The 24,186-nt window shown below is 57.3% G+C and overlaps 2 protein-coding genes and 1 long non-coding RNA gene across 17 annotated transcripts in view; 1 reads left to right on the top strand and 2 right to left on the bottom strand.

Moving 5' to 3' along the window:
• Window positions 1-128: 128 nt before the first annotated feature.
• TNS2 (tensin 2) lies at window positions 129-19,484 on the bottom strand. Of its 11 annotated transcripts, none has more exons than XM_074402667.1 (29): window positions 19,403-19,484; window positions 12,265-12,373; window positions 11,770-11,807; window positions 10,814-10,852; window positions 10,450-10,488; window positions 10,250-10,299; window positions 9,826-9,997; window positions 9,033-9,083; window positions 8,575-8,697; window positions 8,365-8,429; window positions 7,432-7,515; window positions 6,843-6,955; window positions 6,689-6,749; window positions 6,414-6,489; window positions 6,093-6,222; window positions 5,908-5,973; window positions 5,718-5,831; window positions 4,269-5,480; window positions 3,975-4,125; window positions 3,268-3,857; window positions 3,063-3,152; window positions 2,589-2,714; window positions 2,284-2,376; window positions 2,074-2,151; window positions 1,829-1,906; window positions 1,245-1,413; window positions 1,084-1,152; window positions 933-962; window positions 129-781 (listed from the first exon to the last, which is right to left on the bottom strand). In XM_074402667.1, exons 1-29 carry the CDS (start codon window positions 19,475-19,477, stop codon window positions 643-645), a joined length of 4,230 nt encoding a protein of 1,409 aa, XP_074258768.1. In that variant the 5' UTR covers window positions 19,478-19,484; the 3' UTR covers window positions 129-642. The 11 variants fall into 11 exon arrangements, with proteins under 11 accessions (XP_074258768.1, XP_039327576.2, XP_074258772.1 ...); XM_039471642.2 differs by lacking the exon at window positions 19,403-19,484 and adding an exon at window positions 16,827-16,969; XM_074402671.1 differs by lacking the exon at window positions 19,403-19,484 and adding an exon at window positions 15,377-16,256.
• Window positions 19,485-19,644: 160 nt separating this feature from the next.
• On the top strand, window positions 19,645-22,510 carry LOC141585120 (uncharacterized). The gene is made up of 2 exons (XR_012518445.1): window positions 19,645-20,432; window positions 20,883-22,510. It is a non-coding gene; the product is annotated as an uncharacterized LOC141585120 (long non-coding RNA).
• Window positions 21,798-24,186, bottom strand: part of EIF4B (eukaryotic translation initiation factor 4B) — a 37,456-nt gene continuing 35,067 nt past the window's right edge. For all 5 annotated transcript variants that reach the window (XM_010349857.3, XM_010349853.3, XM_010349854.3 and 2 more), the window contains exon 15: window positions 21,798-23,875. In XM_010349857.3, the coding sequence (XP_010348159.1) occupies window positions 23,795-23,875 (81 nt within the window). In that variant the 3' untranslated portion in view covers window positions 21,798-23,794. The remainder of the gene's footprint in view (window positions 23,876-24,186) is intronic.

Here is a 24,186-nt window from a genome sequence, read left to right as displayed (position 1 = left end):
ATGGGAATCATATGTTCCATGGACCTGGCTAGAGGCCTGGTCCCTGGGATGTCCCAGGAAGTACAGATACGTCCCCTGGGAGATGAGCGTTTGACCTTCCTGTAAATAAGGGTTGACTCCAATTTCGGTTAAAGTTTATAGAAATTCTTTATTATTAGACAAAAATAGACTCTCTTTTTTTTTCCCCTATTCATGTGATCCTATTCTGAATCTCTGCTTAGAGGGGAAGGCAGTGACTTGCTCCCCACCCCTCTTCCCTCTCCCCTCTCCCCTCTCCCCACCATGCTGCGACCTGCAGCTGGGTGGAACTGGCAGGGCCTGAGCCCCCTGGAGGGCTGACGGTCTCCTGCAGGTGGGGCTGTCCTGATCTCCTCCTGGGCTCAACTGCTAATGCCTCCTCACCCCTCACACACCCGTCTCTGCCATCTGCTCACATGCAAGGTCATCTTGTGGGCCCTCTACTTCACTTAGCAGGCTGGGGGCGGGGAAGGAGAACAACGTCCCAGGCCTAATGCTCACTCCTCATTCCTAAGGGCGGGTGCCGGCTCCTGGGGCTCCTGGGTCCAGGCCAGGGGAAGTGAGGGCTGTGGGATGCTGGGAGTGGTGCAGTGTTGATGTGGGCTCTGAGCTTGTGGCCTTCCTTCATTTTCTCTGGCCCAGTAGAACTTTGGTGATAAAGGTGACAATGGCGCCAGCAGGCTGATCTGGGTCAAGCTCTGCAAAGAGGTGACACACATTCTCCCAGGGGCTTCCCGGCTTCTTGGCCACAAAACCAAAGATCCTAGGGTGACAAAGGGTGGGGAGGGGGCTTAATATTCCTTCCACACGGGAGTGTAGCTGGCCTTGGTGAGACGAATCAAATGCCAGCGTTGACAGGACGGAGGTGCCCTGGTCCCTTGGAGGGCAGAGGCTGAACTCGTGGGGAGGCTTACTTGGAGGTGGTCCCATCTGGGTTGGTCCATCTGCAGAAGGAGAAGAACTGTGAAGATGCACACCCCAGGGGACAGCTGCTGAAGGGGGGCTGGGGCTGGGACCTGGTGGGACCAGGGGGCTTTGGGGCAAAGGGTTTAGAGGGAGGGTCACCTCCGGTCCTGAGGGTCAGTGCTGGAGAAGGTGATGCTGTTCACTGGATAATGGCGGCGAAAGAATAGCCTGCAAGGAGGAGGGTCGGGAAGGTCACACTCAGCAACAGGGGCCCCCAGGGGCCTTCAGCATGGGCGTCCACAGGGGCTGAGTACACATACTTTCTTTGGTTGTCCGTCAGTGTAATGCCCTGGGCTGACACCTTGAAGTGGACAACAGCTGGTGTTGGGCGGGGGCTGCAGCTCAGAGCTGCAGAGCTGGCCCGGGCCACGGCTTGGGGGCCCGTCAGTGACTCTGTCTCCACTGAGGTCAGGTAGAGCACGCTGCAGGCTACAGGGGCAGGGAGTGGGTCGGAAGGGAGTGCCCATCCCCTAGCCACCCCCACCAACTCTTGCACATTCCCCAGCTACTGCTGTCACATGCTTTACAGTCACATAGGTGACTTGTTAAAAAGGCAGATTCCACAACTCTACCAGATCTATGGTCAGAAGCGAGGCAGCAAAGCCTGAGAATCTGCATTCTAACAAATTTCTCCCTGCCACTACCCATGATCCTCTTGTTCATGAGACTTTGAGAACCTAGGCTGAGGACCCAATTCCTCATCCCTACCAGTATGGGGCTCCCCTGCCTTCCTGGGTTGGCCAGGGCCTACCCACCTCAAGGCCTTTCAGTGCCCCATGGCCCAAATCCACAGTGCCCCCATGGTGCCCAGGGAGAGGGAGGGGAGCGGAGGGGAAGTCTCTACCGGCACCCTGACGAAGGAGGTCTGCCGCTGTGCTCATGTTGGTGGGCACTGGAGCCTCTGGGGTCTCTTCCAGAGGATCTGAGGGCAATGAGAACCAACAGAGAGGCTCAGAAGGCAGAGCATTCCCCAGGCTGGAGCACTCCCCTCTGCCACCCCAAGAGCAGGTGAGGAGCCAGGACCTCTGGATTCTGCTTTGGCTGCAGGGGGTGGGGAGAGGTGGGGAGGACAGATGACCAGACACCCACCTTTGCTGGGGATGTGCAGGCAGCAGGGCAGGGAGATGGGGGAGATGGAGTGCTGGGAGACCAAGGCGGAAAGGCTGCCTGTGGGGGAGGAGGCGGGAATGTCCTGAGGAATGTCCAGGGTGCCCTGGCTTTCCCTTCCGTCCTCCTGAGATCCCTTGGCGTCGCCCTAAACCAACCCAATGTAGCCTTCCCCAGGCTCCTGCTTCTCACCAAAGTAGGGCTCACTGGGACAGCCCTTGATCTTCACCCCTTTGGGCCCAGTCTCAATGAGGAAATGGCGGACCAGCTGTTCCAAGGGGTCCCCTGAAGGGAGGGGAGGGAAAGATTGCGACTTCAGGATTCCAGGTTCCAACTTCTTCCCTAATGGGATTCTTTCCCCAGCAGCTGAGGTCTTTTCCGCCTCTCCCTGTCCCCTCCACAGCAGCAAGACCGGCACACCCACTCCGCCGTCACCTTGCCTCTGGCACCTCCCCCGCACTTCCCCCCAACCCCACTCAGGTTTGGGCATTCTGTACCTTTCCAGGGCTGGGCGCTGGGGGGCGGTGTGGCCACCTTGAGGGCCAGCCCGTAAGCTCCTTGGAATGAATGACTGTCCCTGATCAGGAAGGCCCCAGGGTCCTTGTCCTTCAGCAGGGCGATGGCTGTAGGGTGAGGAGTATGGGGAGGAGAAGTTTTCGCAGGGCGGACTGAGCCCCGTGCAGCTCTGCTCCTCTGCTGACAAGCTCCATGGGTCTCTTTTGCCCTGACAGCTGTGGTAGTGGTAAGAGTCTGAGGACAGGGCTTTAGAGTTCACAGGGGCTTTGACACTGTTGGGTCTCACTGCCTTGATCCAAAGCCCAGAGTCACCTGCTGGTAAAGTCTCAGCCAAGAGTAAACACTGCTGAGACAGGAGGAGCCAAGGGCTTTTACAGGATGGTACTTAAAGCCGGGACAGATGCCCTGGAGGGAGGGATGAAGGGTGGGGGAGGTGGGGGGAGTTGGCTTCTCACCTTGGTCACGGGACAGGTGTGGCTTGTACCAGAACTTGGATGTATCCTGGACAAACTTGACATTGCTTTGGCTCTCTTGCGCAGGAGGCTCTAGGACAGGGAAGGAGTGAGTTCAGACCCCAGGGTGGCCGGGGCCCCCATCCATGCTCCATCGGGAAGAAGGAGTTCTCTCAAGGTAACCCCAACCCCCTCAAGGCCTTTATACCTGCGGGTTGGGGGACATTATCCGGGAGTAGAGGTGCGAAGGTGACATGGTGACTAGTGCCTCTGGCTGGTGACGATGCCTGCTCTGGGCCCCAGTGTCCTGGCTGTTGCCCCGGCCCAGGCAGGTGGCGTTTCTCAGGAAGTGGGGGCTGGGTAAGGCCACTGGTCTCATAGGAGGCAGCCAGGGGGAAGGCAGGTGTGGGTGAGCTCTGAGGCGGCTCTGGGCTGGCCACAAGCCAGGGCATCTGGGAAGGCACAGGAGTGAGGGGGGACCCATCTGGGCTGTCTGGGGGGCCTCGAGGGCCCTGCCAGGGGGTGTGGCGGAGGCCAGGCAGTGTGGTGGGCACAGGGCTCCGAGGACTGGCACCATCTGAGTGGCCCCCTGAGCTCCTTTCCTGAGGCCAGTCACTGGGCGAGCTGGGAGGGGAGGTCGGAGAGAAGGGGCTAGGGGCTGGAGGCTCAGGCCTACTTCCTGATGGCAGCTCAGGGGCCTTTCCGGTGCCTGCCTGGGAAACGGGGGGCAAGGCCTCGCCAGGACTGAGTCTCTGAGTGGGTGCTGCGGTGGGGGACCTAGTGTCCTGTCGCCGGGTGCTGTAGGGTGGAAGGACAGATGGTCAACAGAGGCCCCACTGTGGCTGCTCCCACCCCACCCGCCTTCATCAACTGCTTGTACAAGGAAGTGCCTGAGCACCCTGGCCCTCTGCATACCTTTCCTTGCCCTGCACTGGGCTGCTGGTGTGCAGAGGCATGGAGGGACCAGACAACTCTGACGAGGCACTGCATGGGGCATCTCGGGGAGACCGAGGCAGTGTGCTGTGCCCACTGGGGCCCTCCCTCCAGGACACCGGCTCTGGCGACTCTGCAGTGAAGGGGAGGTGGGCTGTGAGCAGGATGGGGCTCTTCTGTCTGGCTTAGTTATTTCTCACCGTTTTCCCTTGTCTTCCCCACCATCTTCCAGAACCCTCCTCTGCCCTGGGCACTCTGCACTCTGGTACCCCTCACCTGCAGATGCCAAGGGTCCTGCTGAGGCCAGGTGCCCAGGTAGTGGGTACCTGTCCCCTCCCTCCTCCGTAGGGATCTCGTAGCTCAGCTTCCTAGATTGTGGATAGGGCGGGCTGCCCGGGGAAATGGAGCCAGCCCGTGGGGAGTGGGCACCAGGGCTGGGATACCCTCTGCCCTCTCCTGGAGAGCCACAGCTATGAGGCACTCGGCCATATGCTGGGCAGTAACTGGGAACTGCTCCTCCATAGCTGTATGTCACCAGGGCAGGGTACCCTGGATGCCCATACCTGCCTTCGGGGAACATGGCGTAGGAGCAGCCCTCGTGCCCTTCCTCGCCTGCCTTGGATGGCTTCAGGCAGCTGTAGTCAGGCATCGGGGCATGGTGATGCCCACAGGCAGGCAAGAGCAGAGGCAGCGGGTGCCCAGGCCGCACTGGGTGCAGGAGGGGCTTTCCAGACTCACTCGCCCACCCTTCTCCTGCCTCCCTTTCCAGCCGCAGTCCATACAAGGCTGCTGTAGGCAGCGCCAGCTTTTCCTCACAGGCTGGGCATGGGTATAGGGTGGGTAGTGCCGGGTCCTCCAGGATGACCACCTCCCGGTAGCCTGGGGCACGGTAGCCAAAGTCCCCAGTGGCTGGTTTTCCCAGCTCAGGTGGGTAGGGGTACGGCCCCTCCGACAGCGATCGGCAGAGGCGCCTCTTCTCCATCGAGGCCTCGACGTAGCCCTGGGGGGATCCCTCATAGCCTCCATAAGCCAGCCGCCTCCTCTCCAGGGTTCCCTCTGGCCGGTAGTAGCCCCCATTGGGGACCCCGCAGGGCTCCCGGTAGCCCTGGCGGCAGGAGCAGTGGCGGATGAGGCCAGGCCTGGGGCCTGGATACACTCCAAGGTGGGGACCTCCACCCACAGGGGGCTGCTCTTCATCATCTAGGATAGCCGTCTCGCGCCCAGCCCCTCGGCCCCCACTGGCCACTCCGCAACCTCCTAGGAGGCGATCCAGCTCCTGCCGTTCTGCAGCCGTAGGGGGCGGCCGGCCAGGGGACTCAGCAGCCGGCTCTGTGGTCAGCGTGGAGGAATGGCCCGAGTCGCTGCTGACAGAGAGCATGGGGGGTGGGGGAGGCTCTGGAGAGGGTGCCGGTGGGGTCTGGCGGGGGGGCCGCTGCACCTGGGCATAAGGACTGCCATCCAGGGGACCCCGGGTGTGGGTCAGGGAGCCTGAGTAGGGGAGAGGATCAGGGAGGGAGGGCAAGTGGGGAAAAGGGAAGGAGAGAGAGAGTTCATGAGAGGGTGGGATGGCACTAGAGATACCTTCCCCACATCCCGCCCCCACCCCAGGGTGTCTCTCAGGAGTAGGCTATGCCTGGGGAGGAGGGAGTGTGCTTCTCCCTGGTACCGCCCCCCAGGCTCCCGCCACAACCCTGGACCTCCCACCCTGCAGGCTGCCCTACGTACTATCCACACTGTCCTCGTGGTGCTGGTTGAAGTTCTCATAGGAGTCCCAGCGCACAGCCGGCTCAGTGGTGTTGTAGTCAACAGAGACCGAGGGGTCGTTCCGTGGAGTGCTGCCTGTGGAGGGCCACTCGAGTGTTGGGGGGCAGGGGAGAGGGAGCCCTCAGTCCCCAGCCCATGCCCCTGCTCTTACCTTTGGTCTTCTCGGGGCTGGAGGAGAAGACAAACTCCACAGAGGCTTGGAAGGGGAACCTCTCATCTATGGGGAGCGGACAGTGAAGAGCCAGCCCCTGGCCCATACCACGCTCCACTGCCCGCCTGCCACCTGCCCGCCTGCCACCTGGGGCTCCAGCCCCAGGCCACTTGTTTTGGACTCACCAGTCCAGGCCTCATCCAGCTGGTCCTTGGAGAAAGTGAGCTGTGGTCCGTGGATGGTGCAGGTGTGGAACTGGACTCGGAACACGAGAGTCCGGTCTGTGCCCCGGCCACCCTTGTGATAGCATGTTACCTGGGGAAAGGCGGGAGGCTGGGGGTCAGGCCTCATGTCCTCTTCTGCGCTTCCAGCCTGGGGACTGCCGGGTCACAGCTTCTGCCCTGCCTCCATCTCAAGGTGATCTCCCCACTCGCTCTCCGATCTGTCTCGTATTGGTGACTGGGCAGCTACACCACCACCACCTGCCCCCTCTCCAGGACTCTTACCATGACATCGCCTTTGAGGAGGAGGGCTGGCTCCAGGCTGATGCAAAGCTGCTGGGGACCAGGGCCTGCAATGTGACTGTGGGGAGAGAGGGGAGACTGTGGGCAGAGATGGAGAGGCTCCTGTGTGCAGAGGCGGCTATGCATACTCCAGAGGAGCCAGCAGACCAGAGACTGAGCCCTGCCCAGGTGTCTGGGGATGCTGGAGAAGCAGGAATCCAGGGAGCAAGAGGTGCCCTGGCCATGAGGGGTCAGGGGCTTGGGAAAAGAGCACTCACTAGACTCCTGATGTGTAGACAAGCTGCATGGACTGGTAGATTTTCAGGAACGGCTGGAAGCCTGGAGGGGCAGAGGAAAAGGCACGTGAGGGGTGCTGAGTGCAAAGGCGGGGAGGATAGCTCTCCCTAGGGAGTACATCTCAGGCGGACTCACCGGTGCCGGGTTCAAAGGCTGGCAGCATGGGGATGAGCACATAGTGCAGGAAGAGAGGGCTGCTGTTCATTCTGATGGAGCCGGAGAGCAGCCCACTGAAATAGCTGATGTATCTGGTGGAGGGTGTGTTGAGGAGAACATAAGCCCCTCCCTCTAGGGGGTCACCTTGTATCATTTCAGCCATCCACCCTTAGAAGTCTGGCCCTTCTCCTTAGCACTGCCTTCCCATCTTCCAGGTGAGCGGAAAGTTCTTCCTTGCATCTAACCTCAATCCCTTTTGCTCCCTCTGCCTCTAAAGCTCTTCCCCCAGATCTCTGCTTCACTCCATGATGGCAGGACCTGACTGTCCTTCGGGTTCTTTATGACGGAGTCCTCATCTGTTTATTCCCAGGTTTATGGCCTTCCACCCTACTTGCATGTAAGCGCCATGAGAGCAGGGGCTTTGTCCACTTTGAACTCTCAGCACCTGGCACAGCACCTGGCACACTCAGTTAAGGTGTGCTGCATGAATAGGAGAGTCTTGGCCTTGGTGGCCTTGGTAGCCATGGAGGGAGCTGCTTCTGCAGCCCATCCCTACCCCGCTGCTCACCGACGCTGGGAGGGCTGTAGTTCTGTGGCCACCTTGTCCTCGCAGAACTTCCGCATGGTAAGAGTCGCCAGTGCCTGGTCCGCCCTGAGGACACCAAGGCCGGGGTAGGGTATTAGGGACTAGTCTCCATCCTGGCCTCCCATCCCTATGCCCCAGGGGAGGGAAGAGAGATATGATCCCCTAAGTCTAGAGGAAGCCCAGAGTGGTGGTAAAGAGAACTCGAAGCACCACATACAGTCACTTTACTAATTGTTGGGCCTCAGGCAATTGTTCCCTGAACTTTAGTTTTCTCATCTGTAAAGTGGGGCAGTAAGACCACCTTATGGGTTGAATTATATCCCTCCAAAAGACATGTACCTCAGAATGTGACCTTATTTGCAAATAGGGCCGCTGCAGACATAATTAGTTAAGATGAGATCATACTGAAGGAGGGTGGACCCTTAATCCAATATGATTGGTGTCCTTATAAGAAGAGAGGAAGAGACACAGACAGAGACGCACAGGGAGAACAGTGATATTGGAGGCAGAGATGAGAGTGATGTGTCTGCAAGCCAAGGAATGCCAAGGCTTGCTGGCCACCACCAGAAGCTGGAAAGAGACAAGGAAGGATTCTATCCTGAGTCTCAGAGGGAGCACGGCCCTGCTGACGGCTTGGTTTGGGGCTTCTGGCCTCCAGAACTGCGAGACAATACATTTCCACTGTTTTACACCACCCTGTTTGTGGCGCTTTGTTACGGCTACCCCAGGAAACTTTACAGACCATCTGCTGCAGACTGTGTTGCAGTACAAGTGATACAAGGAAGGTGGAAATGCTAAGTTGACAGCAAAGAGCTCTCTCAATGAAGAGGTGGGCTCCAGGGGAGGGGGTTCCTAAGGTGCCAGCTGGAGAAAGGGCCATTGGGGAAGGGGCTACTCCGGCACCGGGAGCCTCACCCTGCAGAGATCTTGCTGTAGTGCATGTAGGCAGAAACGATGACTCCAAGCTTGCCCTTGCTTCCCTGAGAGACAGAGACAGGGATGAAGGTCTTGGGGGCTCCAGGCTGACAGACCCTGGAGACTCCGGGCACCTGGGAACCCGAGGTCCTGGCCCACTTGGCAGTGGGGTTGGCCCATCCCCAACCCCAACCCTAACCCTAACCCCACCTTGCAGTATAGCACGACCACGTGCTGTGGGTCAGCACTGAGCCATGTCTCCATGGCTTTGCAGATGGAGCACAGCTTGTCCAGGGGTGGAGCATGCAGCTCAGGCCAACCAAAGTCTTGAACCTGGGGAGAGGGCAGGGGTGCAACTGGGGCTGGGAGTCACCAACAGAGAGAGATGGGTGGGGTGGAAAGAGGGCAGGGCATAGGTGTCCTAGGGCAAGGTTGGGGGTCTGCTGGTTGCCAGCACTCAATAGCCTCAGCACTTTCCTTATCCATACAATGGGCTGATGCCTGCTGCACCACGTTTTGGGGTGTCTCCAGTAATATGTCATAGGAGGGTGGGAAAGTGCTTAATAGTGAAGTAGAAGCCAATTGCTACTATTAATAACTAGGGAGCTGGGGACTTCTGGGTTGGGGGTGGCTTGTTTTAATGGCTGGGCAGGCCATTTCTTTCATACCTTGGGGTTTAAGCGGGTCAGGTCATGCCTTTTCTCTGAAAGGTTGAAGAGCTGAAATAAAGGGGGAGGGCTTTAGACAGAGTGACCTCAGGGAAACGAGGCACAAGGTGGAGGTGGATCCTAAGTAAAAATCTTCCTCTAAAATAAGGTGCAGCCTGGGCGCGGTGGCTCACGCCTTTAATCCCAGCACTTTGGGAAACCACAGCAGGCAGATCACCTGAGGTCAGGAGTTCAACACCAGCCTGGCCAAGTTGGTAAAACCTCATCTCTACTAAAAATAACAAAAAATTAGCCAGATGTGGATCGCTTGAGCCCTGGAGTCCAAGACCAGTCTGGCCAACATGGTAAAATCCCGTCTTTACAAAAGATACAAAAAACAAAAAATAGGTGGACGTGGTGGCGCGCGCCTGAAGTCCTAGCTACTGAGGCTGAGGTGGGAGAATTGCTTGAGCCCAGGAGGCGGTGGTTGCAGTGAGGTGAGATCGCGCCACTGGACTCCACCCTGGGCGACAAAGTGAGACCCCGTAAAAAAAGAAAAGTAAATAAATAAATAAAATAAGAAGGTGGCTAAGGCCGGTCTAGCCAGTCACAGCCAAGTCGCCAGCGTTCCAGGATTCTCCGTTCCACCCCAGGCCCCGCTCCTGGCCCCGGCCCCGGCCCCGCCCCCACCACTTTGGTCCCTCCCCCTGGAGGCCGCGCCTCCGCTGGTGACGTCAGACGTCAGTGGGTAGCCTCGCCCATCTGGACCTCATAGCCCTCTCATTGGCTGACTCCCGGTGGCCCCGCCCCTCACCAGGTATTTGTCGCGGTGCTTGGATTGCAGCACGTGGGCCAGCTCGCGCAGGTGGCCCCGGTGCCGCTGTTCATCCGGCCGCGCGGGGAAGGCAGCGGCCAAGATGCGTTCCGTCACGTAGGTGAGGTCTAAGTCCCAGCGCCGCTCCATGAGCGGGTCCAGGCTGAAGCTCCTGGGGAGGAGGAGCCTATGCATGAACACAGGGGCGGGGCACCTGGAGGTGGCTAGTGTGATGGGAAGGCTGGCTGTTGGGCAGCAGGTGAGGCCTGCTGGGTCCTGAGGGTGGGTGGGTCCGGAGGGAGAATACCGTTTTGGGGTGGGGAGGGGCTGTCCCGGGGAGATTCGTTGGGGGTCAGTGCCATGGGCTGAGGTGTGTGGCCGGCGGAAAAGGGTCACGTGGGACCACCCCAGCACCCTCACTTACCTGGGCAGAGTGCTGCGCTGCTTTGAGTGGTTCAGAGATTTGGTGGATCCCTGGTGGATAACAGAGAGTTTGGACATCTCTTTGGGTGCCCCCCTACTCTAGACCGCCCACTCCTGAGCCATGCACTTTTGTCTTCAGGAAATCTAGATCTTTACTCCCAAAGCTACCTGCTTCCTCCACCTCCTCCACCTTCACCTTACCAGGTGCTCTATGCGCCTGACTGGGGCCGTGTTCCGCCGCTAGAGGGAGATAGGGGAGGAAAAGGGAGTGGTTAGGGCAGGGGCAAGGACCAGTGTGGGCCTGGGGACAGTGGAAGGGAATGTCAGTGTCCTCATGAAGGCTGTATTGGGCAAGGGGAGAGGAGTCCTACCCCCAGCAGGCCCAAGGGCACAAGATCGGAAGAGGACTCAGTTTTTTCCTTCGGGGTAGGATGAGCAATACTCATAGCACTCAGTTCAAGGTCATCTCCTGGGGGCCCTCTCTGGAGCCACTAGACCTCTGGACACCATGGCCAGTTTCCTTGCCCTTCCCTTCCCATCCCATCCCATCCCGGAGTGCACTTACCAGCTCCGCAGGAGGCAAGGCCTGACAGGCTGAAGTCACCTGGAAGGGGACCGAGTGAGGAAGTGAGCTCTTGGTGAAGGGTTCTCCTGGGCTTGAGGATGGGGCGGCCCCTCAGCTTCAGGGGGAAGGTGGAGGGGCCTTCAGTGGATGGGCACAGGCTCCAGCTGAGGTTGCGCTATTTAAGGGTGCCTCCCCTCTGGCCTCTCAGTCCCCCACCCCCCAGACCCCCCACTTGTTGCTCTTGGCGCTCAGCCCCCGGCCCACACAGACCCCCATTCATCCAGCTGCAGGGCAGGAGTTATATATAGAGCCACACAGGCAGGCCATGGCCAGGGACGGACACTGGCCTCTTTCACCGGGAGACCCCGCCCCTGGGCACACAGCTCCCCCAAGTCAGCTCCAGGGCCCTGGGACCCTCCTCCCCCTGCTCTGCAGGAAAGGACCAGGGAACCTCCTCAGAGATAGGGCTGTCTTGGGTCCCCAGTGGACAGTGGGTGCTATCTACAGCTTATACCTGGAAAGGCCCAGTTTTTCCAGGACCCAGGGCAAGACCCGCCCAGGCATTTCGAGGACCCTTCCCCAGAGGGAAGACACAGCCCATCCGGCTGCCCAGTCTCTGAAATCCTGCTCCCCCCCACAACCCACCCCACCCTTCCTCCTCCTCATTCTCCTCCTCTTCCCCACCCCCATTCTCTCGCCAGCTGCAGCCTGGGCACAGCACCAAGACAAACGCTGTCTTGCTGTCCACCCGCCTGGGCTGGCCAGCCCTCCAGAAGGCGGAGTAGGGTGGTTCTTAAAGGGCCCAGTACAGCACCCCCTCCCACCCAGGAGGGGTTCCCCAATGGTGAGAGGGGTGGAGGTGGAGGGTTGATGCCAGTGTGGCTGGAGAAGCCTGTTTGGGAGGAGGCAGGGACTCCAGACCCCTCTTCCCCTATCAGATAGAATCAGATACCCACCTTTGCTTCACATTTTCTGTGCGTCGCCACCTTGCAGACTGGGGGAAGCACAGGGGGAGAGGGGTTAGCAGGGGCCTGTGGCACAGTGGAAGGAATGGCCTTCCCACATCTCCCAGACCCTGGAACCAGACCCTAGGACTGGGATGGCTGGGGCGAAGGAGCAGGGCTAGGGTTTGAGGGAAGAGTGTGGCAGTGGGGTACACTGCCCAGGCCAGGGGTAACGTTCTGGGGTGGGGATGGAGGCGACGAGGAAGAGAGGGAAGGAAGACACTGTCACAAGCCAGGACGGGAAGGTGGTAGAGAACACGGGTTGTGGGGGATGTCTGTCACGGGGATCCAGGGCCATCCGAAGCAAGCGGTGGCTGCCTCTTAGCTGCCATTGTGCCCAATCCATCGAGCAGCATATTACTTTTGAGATCGTGTGAGTTGGCCTGCTGGAGTTGTGCAGCACAGTGGTACTGAGTGGAGGGTCAGAGTCACAGGACAGCGCCTCACCTCTGCACGAAACGCCTGTCCCATCGATGGTCACCTTACATACTGCACAGACTGGAGGTTTCTTCCGGAAAAGCTTCTCCCGGAAGCTGTGAGGCTCGGCTTTCCTAGGCTGAGGGAGGAGGGACAAACAGAGCTGTGAGTTCCCAGTGGGCCCGTCCCCATCTCCGGAACTGGCAGGAGCCTCGCCTTAGCACTGCACTGCTTTCCCCCATCCAGATCAAGCCCTCAAACTTGCAAGACGCACTTGGCCACCGCTGCTTCAGGGCGGCCATGGGGCCTGTCCTCAACTGTGCATGGAATCTGACCCCTTGCGTCACCTTTGCTGGGTCAGCTCCTCTCCAGGATATCACTTGGGCCCCTCACGTGGCCCTGATGTGTGATGCCCCTGTGGAAAGCCCACATGCTCAAGCTTTCCCCCTGGTGCGGTAGGGGTACTCCCTTACTCTTCCTGTCTTGCCCTCCCCGCATGGAGACCTGTGTGCAGAGTTAGCAGGGGGGTTCCAGACATACGTGTTGTATATCAGTCCTGCAGCACCAGACTGAGCCGGCAGGAGTGGCCTGAGCCAGTCCTGCTCCCCTAGCTCCCGCTGTCCCCACGCTCCAGGCAGCTGACATACCCTCCTCCCCCACGGTCAGAACAACATGTTTACTCATTGTGCATTGAGGCAGCAGACAGCAGTTGTGTAAGGCGGGTGGTAATGCTGGAGGGAGAGACAGAGGCCTGTCACTGGGGAGAGATGTTTAGCTGCCTTTGGATGCTGTGAGCTCTCCCCCAACCCCCTGCTCCCTGGCACTTGGGATTCAAGGCATTGAATGAGAAAAGAGTGGACCAGATTCCCTCTTCAGCCCCTCCTGACCCAGAGGTGCAGTGACGCAGGAGCCTGGGATGCCCCTTACGGCCCAGACCTATCTCAGTGCCTTCCCCTCCCTCTGTGGGTTCACTCCTCCCATCCTCTGTCTGGGGACAGCTTGTCTCCTTGCCACCTCTGTTTTACCCATATTCTCCTCTGGAGTTCAGACTCCTGCTGTCCTCCTCCCCGGGACCCATCACAGTAGTATCTCAGGTTGTTGCCCCTGAGCTGCTGCTTCTGGGGCAAGGCCGGGAAGTTGGGAAAGGGAGTGATCAGGATGTGGGCAGCACCTCTGGTCTCTTGACTGTCCCTGCAACTCTTCTGGACTGGACCACCTTTGTGAGACCCGCTAGGACACTTGGGAGCATGTTGGTGTTAGCAACACACATGGCTGTTGTCAGTGGAAAGCAAACCGCCAGTTCCAAAGCACTCCTGACCCCCTCTTCTCTCTCTTTTGCCGCCCTTCCACCCCATTTCCGTCAAACTTCTCCGGGCCAGGGAAGGTGCCTGATGATCCCTTAGCCTGCTCTAGGACTCCAGGATAGTGCATGGTGAAGTCCTACGGTGAGGCATCTGAGGCTTAGGTTTGGGGGGCCAGGACCCCCTAGGGTTGGCCCAGGCTAGAGCAGGGAAGGTGAGAAAAGAGCCAGAACAGACAGCGGGACCCACTCTAACCCAAACACTCTCACACTACAGCCCTGGCCACTCCGGAGGGGCTGCTGGGCCAGGGGAGACGGCTGCGGAAGCTGAGATTGGGAAGAGGGCCTGGCCTGATTCCGGGTCCCCTCCCCCACTGCCCGCACCTCCGCCCCTGCCCGTCTTTTGCCCAGCCGGTGGGCACTCCTACCCTGCTTGTGGCCCGGCTGCTGTCCCTCCTCCCCAGGGCTCTGAGCAGCCTCTCCACGGGGCCGCTGGACTTCATGGTGTTCGGCTGGCCAGGGTGCTGGCCCCAGGGCCTGAACAATGTTGGGGCCTGGCCCGGGGCTTCCTGGAAGCGGCCTGGCGGAGGCAGCCGCTTCCCCTGGGCGGAGGGTAGGCTGTCTGGCTGGTGTGAGGAGAAGGCCGGCCCTGGAAGTGGAGGGAAGTGCAGGCGGGAAGGGGGCAGGTCGCTGCTCCAGGAAGTGGAGCGGGAGGATGTGGGGGAGGCCAGGAGATCAGATTCCCAGGATCTACCCTGCTGGGAGTGTCAGCCTATGATCTTTTACTCCCCCCACCCCCCAACTCTGGAGTTGTCCCACACCTGGGACACTACACTCTCCAGAGATCTGCATGGATCCATGGTGCTGAGATCCAGCCCCTGGTGGGGCCGGGTGAGAATTTTGGTCTCAGGGCAGGGCTAAAGGACAAGTGGGGAACACTGTGTCCCAGCCAGGCTCCAGCCTGAACTCTCAAGCTCTCGAGGGACTTCCGCTGGGGAGGGAGTGGAGCTGGGAACTACTACAGGCTGGCCGGGCCAGGCTCCTGAGTGCATCCTGAGGGTCAGGTAAAAATGGATCTGGGGGCCAGCTTCCTGCCTCAGTTTCACTGGTTATGAAGTACAAAAAGGAAAGCAGGCATCCGCCTTTGCTCTCAATACACCTTGCAAGGCCAAGGTCCAGCCACAAGACTGCTTTGCTCAGGTTTGGGGAGTAATCCATTCTCCTGCTGCAGCCGAAGGCATCTGAGGCCTTTCTCCTGAGAGCCCCAGTCTCTGCTCCTGACACAGTGCCCCCCTACTCATCCATTCCCTGGCTTTATTTCAGACATGACTTTGCAGGCCCCTAGCCCTCTTGCCAGCCCTGCAACTTGGGCTCTCCACCCAAGGGCTGCACCCTGTCCCCGCCGCAGCCCCGAAGCCTGGGTACTACCTTCATGGCTCTCCCAGGTCTGCCCTCCTTCCTCAGCAGCTGTCCCAGGGCCCGAGGACTGGACAGGAGGCTCCCCTCCCAACACACACTCCACCCCCATCCATGGGCCTCCTGCCTCCCTCCTGGGAACAACGCCGACTTCCTGTCCTGGGAGTCAAGGGAGGGAGGTGGATGGGGCCTTAGAAAGCGGGGAGTAATCTTCCTAAAAGTTAAGGGGTTAATGGCCTGGGAGTCTTCAGCCCCAAGCCCTGGACAGCAGCCTCTGGGACTGGTTGGAGCTGTCATTTGAAAGAATGTGCAAATGTGCCCCTCTCATTTGCCTGGTATTTACTGAATGTCCCAGTACTCAGGCAACTCCCCCAGCCCTGGCGTCTCCCATGGGGTCTGTTCAGCTTGCCTCCCGCTCCTTCATACCTGTCAGGATGAGTTATCTAGGATGGAGAATCCTGCATTCTCTGGGGTGAAGCCTGCTGTGGGTCCCCATTTGAGACCCTTTTGAGGACCTGACGGGGGCTGGGCCTAGCCTGAGACCTCTCCCTTGAAGCTCCAACTCTGCAGGCCGAGAAGTATGTCCCCAGGATACCTTGGCCAGAAGGTGGCATTTGTGTGGCAGGCCTGGGCCCCCAGCCTGTAACTGGAGAGGAGCGCTGGCTCTGCACCCCACCCCTATCCTGCCAGCCTGGCTGTGGCCCAGGACATTCCAGGCCCCTGGCCAGTGTGGGCAACCGGGTCTGGCCTGGTCCAGCCCCCAGCCCTGCTTGGGGGAGATGGGGCAGTGTGACAAGGTGATCGGTGGGGTGGCTTTTTTCTGTCCAGTCCCCAATTCTGCTCCTATGGCACATGGCCCCACATAGGATTCCTCCAGCAGGCTTCTCTCACCTGCTGCCTCCAGAGGGGCTGAAAGTCCCCTCACCTGGAACAGGTCCCCAGGCATCCTCGGACCTTCACCGGTCTCACACTCCCCACCCAGCCCCAGCAAGGAGGTGCCGAAACAGTGAATGCGGTGAGGGGTGGGGTGGTGCAGCTCCACTGTGCCTGTGAGTACTCCCATCCTGTGGCACACGCACCTCGGAAGGGAGGCAGCGATGGCGTCGCTATGAGCCAGTCCGCAGGGAAAAAGTAGCTCACTCCGGGAGGGTTGGGAAGGCATCACCAGACCCTCTTAGACCCTCGCCCTCCTCCCGCCTGGAACATTTCAGAGCCTGTCAGCCTCTCCCCAAGGCGGGCCCCCTCTTTCTCCGAAGTCGTGGGTTTGTTTGGAGAAACCCCTCCACCCACACCCCCCTTCCTGGAAATAGCTGTGGTTGGAAGGGAGGCTGGGCCTCACCCCTCCTCTGGCTGCCACGGAGGAGGGGTGAGGCCCAGGGAAGGAGCGAGGGAGGGCGGTGGCTCTGGGGGTGTACCCACAGGGGTCTGGAGGATGGGGGCCGCAGAGCGGGGCTGGCGAGTCGAATCAGCCTCCTCTGTGCCCGCTTACGGCCTCAGTGTCCCACATACGAAGTAAGAAAGGAAAACGCTCGCCCGCACCCAGCCAGGCCGGGGCCCCAGCGCCGCTGCCAGCTACTGCCGGGTCCCGGGCCTGCGTGTGTGGCACGGCGTGTGGCCCCGTGCGCCCGGGGCGCTGGAAGGCGTGGCGGCCCGACCGAGTAGGATCGAAGCCGCGCCCCGCCCCCTGGTCACTGCCCCGACCTCCCGCTGCTCCCAACTTGCCGCGGCCAGCCAGAGCCCCCAGCCCCAGCCCCGAGCCGCGCCCCGCGCCCCGCGCCCCCTCGACCTCCGGCGCCCCCTGGCGCCCGCCCCTCGCACTGCCCGCGCGGCCATGACGCAGAGGCCGCCGCTCGCCCAGCGCGGCGCGGCCACTCACCTGCGGGGGGCGCCCGGCGGGGCGGGGGCGCGGCGGGGCGGGGCAGCAGCAGGGGGAGCCCCCGGGCCAGCCCATCCCGCCCGGGCCCGCGCCGAGCAGATGCGAAGGAGGCAGCGGCGGGAGCCGGCGGCCGCGCTCGGCTGGGCTCCCTCCCGGCCCCGCCGCGCCCCGCGCCCGCCGCCGCCCGCTCCTCCTCCTCGTCCTCCTCCCCCCTCCCGGCTCCAATCCCCACGTTCCGCCCGCTCCCCGCCCCTCGGCCTCCTCTTCTCCCCACCTTCTCCCGCGAACCCTCACTCACAAAGAGCCGAGGGGAGAGAGGGTGCACAGCCGGCCGGCGGGGCCGCACCGGGGACACGCTGGGGACAGGAGGAGGCTAAGAGAGGGGAAGAGAATTGGAGAGAGACGGCCGCGGAGGACACGGGGACGGGAAAGTCTCAGAGACGGGGAGAGCCTGACCCGGCGGGACACAGGCAAAAAGAAACACGCGAGCCAGACAGACGCAGAAGAAGCGGTGGGCATAGGTCCAGAAGGGTCTAGGAAGCAGGGGACAGGGGACTGCCAGCCTCTCACCCTCCCCACAGGAGTGTGTCTGGGCTTGGGCCTGACCTGAGAGGACCACCCGTGGCCTGGCGTGGTGGTGCTAGCGTCCCCTACCCAGGCGGGCACCTGAATCAGGTGAAGCCACCTGGTGTTACTTTTGGCTTAAGTCACTGGACACCCTTCCCTGGTCCCAAAGGATTCACAGCTGAGGACCTCTCCATCAGGCTCAAGCCCCCATCTCCACCTGCAAGCAGCTCCAGCCATCCCATCCACTGCCCTGCCTTATTCATTCACTGAGACAAGAGTCTCTCTCTGTCGCCCAGGCCGGAGTGCAGTGGCGCGATCTCCGCTCACTGCCTCCCAGGCTCAAGCGATCCTCCCACCTCGGCCTCCCGAGTAGTTGGGACTGCAAACGGGCGCCACCATGCACAACTAGTTTTCTGTAGAGCCGGGGTTTCGCCATGCCCGGGCTGGTCTCCAACTCGAGCTCAAGCGATTACCCCGCCTCCGCCTTCCAGAGTACCGGGATTACAGACGTGAGCCACCGTGCCCAGCCCTTGCCCTGTTTTGAAAGAGCTGGACCATCATTCTTACTCCACAGACCTCTGAGAAGGTCTTCCTTACATTGAACGTGAGTCCAGCCTTTCCAAGTGGAGATGGAAGTTCTTTCTGTGGTCTAACCTCATTCCCTTCTTTTGCAGCGCCTGGTACTTGATAGGAACTTCATGGAATGGAGTGGATGGGCCCTAGAGCAGGTTTGAGTGGTGCCACCCTGGAGGGGAAGGTGGAAGGTAGGGACAAGGTAGGGGATGTCTTCCTAGAAGCTCTGAACCTATTGCCATTCCTACATTCTCCAACGTCCTTTAGCAGTGAGCACTTCCTGAAACTTTCTCCCTCCTTCACCCTCCCCGCTGGATTTTCCATGATGAAAAGGGGCGGGGGAAAGGACGTTGGGATTCTGAGAACCTAGTGCCCAGGGCTCAATGCCCAGTGCCTGCTCAAAGCGGCCAGTACCACTGGCTCTAAGGCCTCCTTTCCCTTCTTGTCTCATCTCAGCGGGGTCCTTTCCGTGCTCATCTTGTTTTTGGCAAAGGCTGGGAAGACTGGTTCTCATTTCCAGTGGGTGGGGCACCTGACAGGGAAGAAGAGTCAGTGAAGCAGTGCATGATGAGTGTGTGTCCCCCGACACCCAGAGACTGGCATTAGGAGGGGGTGGATATGGTTGGGACTGGGTAGCATTGATCTTACTGATCTTGCTTGAGTTGGTGTCCAGTAGGCAGGTTCAGAGGTTAGGGCAGTGGGAGTCACGGGATTGGCGACAGGAGAGGTGGGGGTGGGGGAATACCGAGGAGAGTAGCCGGGATTGGAGGCTCCCGGTGAAAGGGCAGGGCTGGAGGTTGTCCTGTGTATTTTGGCAAGATACGTAGTTGACATACGTGAGATAACGAAATGTGTTCATGTCTTTGGAGCCTTCAACCAGCTCTTTTAACATCTTGCTTTTCCCAGCATTCCTTAGGGTCTTTGGCTGGGCCCTGGAATGGGTGCCGTGGGGTACCTTTACCTAAGCTCTAAAGTTGCCAGTAGAGAGATTGGGACTCAGAGGAACTTCATGGGACCCCAGAGAGGTGAGGGGTAAGGGCTAGAACCTCACACCCATGCTGGTTTTGCTGCCTTCCTGGCAGGCCCATGGGAGGAACTTTTGAGGTTCCAAGGAACTGGAAAAGGGTCACAAGATGGGTGGCCGAACTCCCAGCTCAGGCTGGATTCATACTTGCAGCATGGGGATAGTGGGGAAGGGGACTGCAGGAAGGAAGCTGACGAGAAAGGCTGAGAATGAGGAGTGATGCAGGAGGTAGCTCTGTGGGCGTGAAACAAAAATGAGTGGTTCACAGAGCCAGCCAGGCATCCTGATTTCCAGCTCACAGTAGCAGGAGCTTCAGGGAGGAAGGAGAAGGGATGGAGGAGGAAGCCAGGTTGTTAATAAAGGTCAAACAATTTCAGGAACACCCCTGACCTCCCGCCACACGTTTTCTTACCTTGGCTATGCAGAGGGTGGTCCATCTTGGCATTGAAGGTGGAACCCCCTCTTCCATGGTCTGGGGTGACCCCATGCCTGCAACCAAGTGTGCTCAGATCCTTGGGGTGCGGGGACTGTATAGGGAGTGGATTTGAAGGTGTGGGGCTGTCCTGGCTGGAGACCACTGGGTCAGGAGAACTCTAGTAGAGGGTTTGGGTGCTGGGAACCAGGAAGAGCGGGGGAAGGGGCAGAGCCAACTCCAGAGGCGGATCTCCTGGCTGAGGACAGAGGCTTTATTGTCCAAGCTGGAGGTTGCTGCAGCTGGGCGGGGAGCAGCTCAGCTCGGTCTCTTCCAAATTTCTTTTGGGGGAGGGTAAGGGAAGGCAAGCCCCCCCTTCACTTGTGGCCCTTGGGGCTACCATGGTTGCTGAGAAACGAGGCTTATTTGACAAATAATGCTTCCCAGGAGCAGATGCGTAGCTCTCTCACTTCCTGTGAAACCAGATGCTGTGAGCTCGCTTAGCATTTGAGGTGACGCCCTCAGCACAAACTGGGACCCTCAGTGCCTTGGGATCCAGAGTATACTGCTTGATTCTGTTTAGAAGAAACTAGGCTAATGTGGACTCAGATACAAATGGGACCAAACCAGCCTAAAGTTGGCCCTTGTGAAGTAGGATGCTGCATCTGCACTTTCCCCTACTTGTCTAGTAGTTCAGGATTTACAAGATTTGGCAACGAGTCCTGAGTCCATTTCTGCAGCTGCGCTTCTGGGTGGATCCATACTTTTTTTTTTTTTTTTTTTGACAGAGTCCTACTCTGTTGCCCAGGCTGGAGTGCAGTGGTGCGATCACAGCTCACTGCAGCCTTGACCTCCTGGATTCAAGTGATCCTTCCTCCCAAGCAGCTGGGACTATGGGCATATAACACCATGCATGGCTAATTTTTCTTTTTGTAGAGACAGGGTTTCACTGTATTGACTTGACTGGTCTCTAAAGTCCTGGGCTCAAGCGATCCTCCTGCCTCATCCTCTCAAAGTGCTGGGATTACAGGTATGAGCAACCACACACAGCTGACACACGTTTTTTTTTTTTTTTTTCTGAGATGGGAGTCTCACTCTGTCGCCTAGGCTGGAGTGCAGTGATTGCGGCTCACTGCAACCTCTGCCTCCAGGGTTCAAGCGATTCTTCTGCCTCAGCCTCCCAAATAACCGGGTCTATAGGTGCGCACCACCACGCCTGGCTGATTTTTGTATGTTGTACAGACTGGGTTTCACCATATTGACCAGGCTGGTCTTGAACTCCTGACCTTGTGATCTGCCTGCTTCAGCCTCCCAAAGTGCTGGGATTACAGGTGTGAGCCACTGTGCCTGGCCATACTCATCTTTAAAGTACCTTTTGGGACACAGGGCCTTCCTCCACCCTTTCTGTACACAATCATCGTAAATCTCTTTAAATAAGCCTTTCCTATTTGTATGTTTCTTCTTTCCATGATTTACCTAGACCTCAGTACTGCACAGCTAAGAGTGGCTTGAAACAGAAGACGAGAATGTGAGTGCAACCGATTCCTGTGGAGAGGCAGTGAACAAGCATTACCTTGCAGGTTCCCCGGACACCCTGGGCAACAGGGGCACCTAATGCCGCATTGAAAAGCCTTTACATTATCACAGCTCACTGAGTCTCATATCCCTCAACTTTGCCAATTTTGGAGAACAGAGATAAATGCACTGGCCAGAAAATAGAAAAGCAACTGCTCCAATTGGCTGGGAAATGCCATTTGTGTTAACTCCTTCCTCCTCTTGGCTCTTAAATCCCCAGAATTGTTTACTGAGGTTTCCCAGGCTCCTTTCTACGTTCCACCTCCTTGTGACCTTAGTAGGGATTCTCTGCCACTGTCCTAACCCCTTTCCTGCCTTGCAACAATGACCAGTCTGTCCCTAGCTGTTTGGAAAATTCCCACTGAGTCTGAAGTATGACTAAGAGAAAGTGGCCTCTGTTCTGGTAACCTAGACCAGCCTGTCACCAGAATCTCTGGTCCACCAGTGCGGTGTGACTCAAGGGCGCAGCATCTCTCCAGATTGCTGAAGGGAGGGGGATTATGAGGGAACCGCCCCAAGGACACGAAGATTGAGTTCCCGCATCTTAATTAAAATAAACCGTACAGGAAATAGACTGCAGGCAAGTCCAGGTGATTAAAAAATGAACACCAGGCCAAAGGGCTGGGGAAGCCAGAGGGGAGCTAGGGGGCGTTGATTAAAACACTGAAATAGACTCCCTTGTAACTCCACCGTCTTATCTTGGACAATATGGTCTCCAATGCTGAAAGAAAACTTCAGAGATGGTGGGGGAAGGAGGAGCAAGTGGACTCCAGTAAAAACCACCGGATTGCAGAGTATATAAAGAACTTCAGCATTACAATGAACTTTAAAGATCAGATTTATTTGGAGAAAACAAAAAACCCACAACCCAAAGGATGGGATTTTACATCTCAAGACATCTCCCAGGTAATAAGTCTACAGATTACAAATCATTTTCATAGAAGATATTTTTGTACAAATTTTACATGTATTCAGGAGAGGGACATTAACCAATCCCCGTTTATATTTTAATGGGGCAAGGTTGGGGAGAGGGAAAAAGCGTTTTGGATACAACTATTTGAAAGGAGAGTAGACATGAAGAGGGCAAACCCTAGCTTTTCGTTATCCACAATCAATGGTTTTTCTTTAAAAAAACAAACAAACAAAAAACCTTTCAATCTTTAGTATCTTTAAAAGCCCACTTCTTAGCTACTGGCCAATCCACACCAATTATTTAAATTCACTTGGTACACACCTTTGTCCACTGGGTAAATTATATTCATTATGCCCACTGCTGCAGCACGCATAAACCAACACCCCCGAATGGCTGAACAGGACCTAATCTAGGGCTGACAGGAGAAGGGCTTGCAAACCAAGATCAGGGTGTCATTTCTCCGCTAATACTGTCTACGAAGCTGATCCCTACAAAACTGCACATAAAAGCAGGCAAGTTTAGCTACTGTGTTGCAAGAGAAACCAGGACCTTGTTAAATAGTTCTCTCCATTACCATTTATTCTCTCAAGGGAAGCTTTAAAAAAAAAAAAAAAGAAAAACACACATTGGTCTGGCCACCCCATAAATCCAGGAAGCACTGGTGTGGCATTTTCAGTGAAGGAAACCTGGTGGTGGTGGTGGTGGTGGTGGTGGGGCAGGGGGGCGGGGGACGGATGGGACTCGAGATTGCAGGAAACGCTCCCAATTTAACTGTCCCTGTTCCTATTTATCCACCTTTATTTATCATCCAAGATCATCCATTATTCTAGAGCACTCTGATCTATAAAAGGGGTCAAAGCATCAGGAGCAGACAAGGAGTGAGAACCAAAAGACATCAAGATTTGCTTGAGAAAAGCAGCGAATCTTCCTTTCACAGCTCTCCATGGCTGAGAGAAAATGCCCAAGAGGTCGCCTGTGACTTAGAGACAGCTTTTTGGGAGGCTGAGAGTAGCATGAAGAACTTTGTGACATCCTGTCAAGGTTTCAACAGAATGTGGATATATTCGAATTTTCAAAAAGGACAGTGCTTAGAAAGGGTAAAACCAGGGCACAAAAAGTACCGGGAATTACGACCCCCAAATGCTTCCGGCTCCAGGAAATAACCATTCATGTTTGTTGGAGGTCACACAATTTTTCCCTATTACCTGGTGCTAAATGACTCATCACCTCCCAAAAGCAGTTTTTCAAACCACGATTTTCCCATATTTTGGTCCAATAGTCTTATTTTTTATGATCTATTGACTCACTCCCAACTACCCCCTTGGGGGGTTAAAGAAAAAAAACGAAGGAATTTCCCCTAGGCTGGCCCCCAAAACTCAGAATTAAATATGAGGAGGGGCTGGCAGCCTCCTGGAAGCTAAAACAACTTGAGGCTAAATCTACCTTTCCAAGAGTGGAAAATTTATTCAGATAATGTTTGAGAATTCATATATGCCACAACAGGATAAAAACTGAAAGGTAGAAATCTCATACTTTTCCTTATACCTCCCTCCCCTACTGCCCAACCAGATTCCAGACGTTTTATCACTGTCATTACCATTTCTGCTCAATGGAGGCCCCTAGGCACTAATCACACTGGCAAGTGCATGGTGACACAACGCACCACAACTTTTCCACAAAAAGCTGTAGTCTCTTTCTCTCTGGCTATATTGGCGATTCTCCAGTTACTTCAATACTTTAAAGGCTGCAGCAGCATGCAAAAGAATTCCATTTAAAAAAAAAAAGGTAAGAAAGGTCTCCAGGAGATGGTGAGTTTTATTTTGTCTTGTCTGGATAGAGGTTTGATTTGCTCTCGAATGTTCCAGGGTGGAGAGAAATTAGGAGAAAGCACAGGATGTTGAGGTCTATTCGGCATAATCTTCTCCCTCGTTTTCATCTTCACCATCAACGGAGAGAGCAGCATACTTGCTCGCAGAACTGAACATCTGTTAACATGAGAATCACAGGATAATGAAGGCCTTGAATGAACACATCAAAACCCAAGACACAAGATGCCGATCCTTTGGCAATGGGGGATGACAGATGACACCCACTTGCTTGCTCATCAGCACCGTCCGCTGGAGAGGAGCTAGGGAATGGGTCAGAGGCACATGTGATCTCACTGTAGTCTCACGCCACCTCTACACCTTGCAGAAGGATGAGAACAGAGGAAGGCAGAAACCAGGAAAAGGCTAAACTTCTTTTGCTATTTCGGATAAAGACCAATACCTTATTTCCAACCACTCTGTATTCCAAA

The sequence above is a fragment of the Saimiri boliviensis genome, chromosome 7, assembly GCF_048565385.1.
Source record: "Saimiri boliviensis isolate mSaiBol1 chromosome 7, mSaiBol1.pri, whole genome shotgun sequence".
Classification (NCBI taxonomy): Eukaryota; Metazoa; Chordata; class Mammalia; order Primates; family Cebidae; genus Saimiri; species Saimiri boliviensis.
The sequence above is the reverse complement of the archived record's forward strand: the minus strand, read 5'-3'. Positions and strand labels throughout refer to the sequence as shown.

What these genes read in the sequence shown, in the direction of transcription:
- TNS2 (XM_074402665.1), bottom strand. Translation starts at nt 15,247, where the DNA reads ATGACAGCTCCAACCAGTCCCAGAGGCTGCTGTCCAGGGCTTGGGGCT. An exon ending in CAGCGCAGCACTCTGCCCAG is followed by an intron (nt 9,998 to 10,249) that starts GTAAGTGAGGGT and finishes CCTCCTCCCCAG; the next exon opens with GAGCTTCAGCCTGGACCCGC. An exon ending in CCTGCACATCCCCAGCAAAG is followed by an intron (nt 1,907 to 2,073) that starts GTGGGTGTCTGG and finishes CATTGCCCTCAG; the next exon opens with ATCCTCTGGAAGAGACCCCA.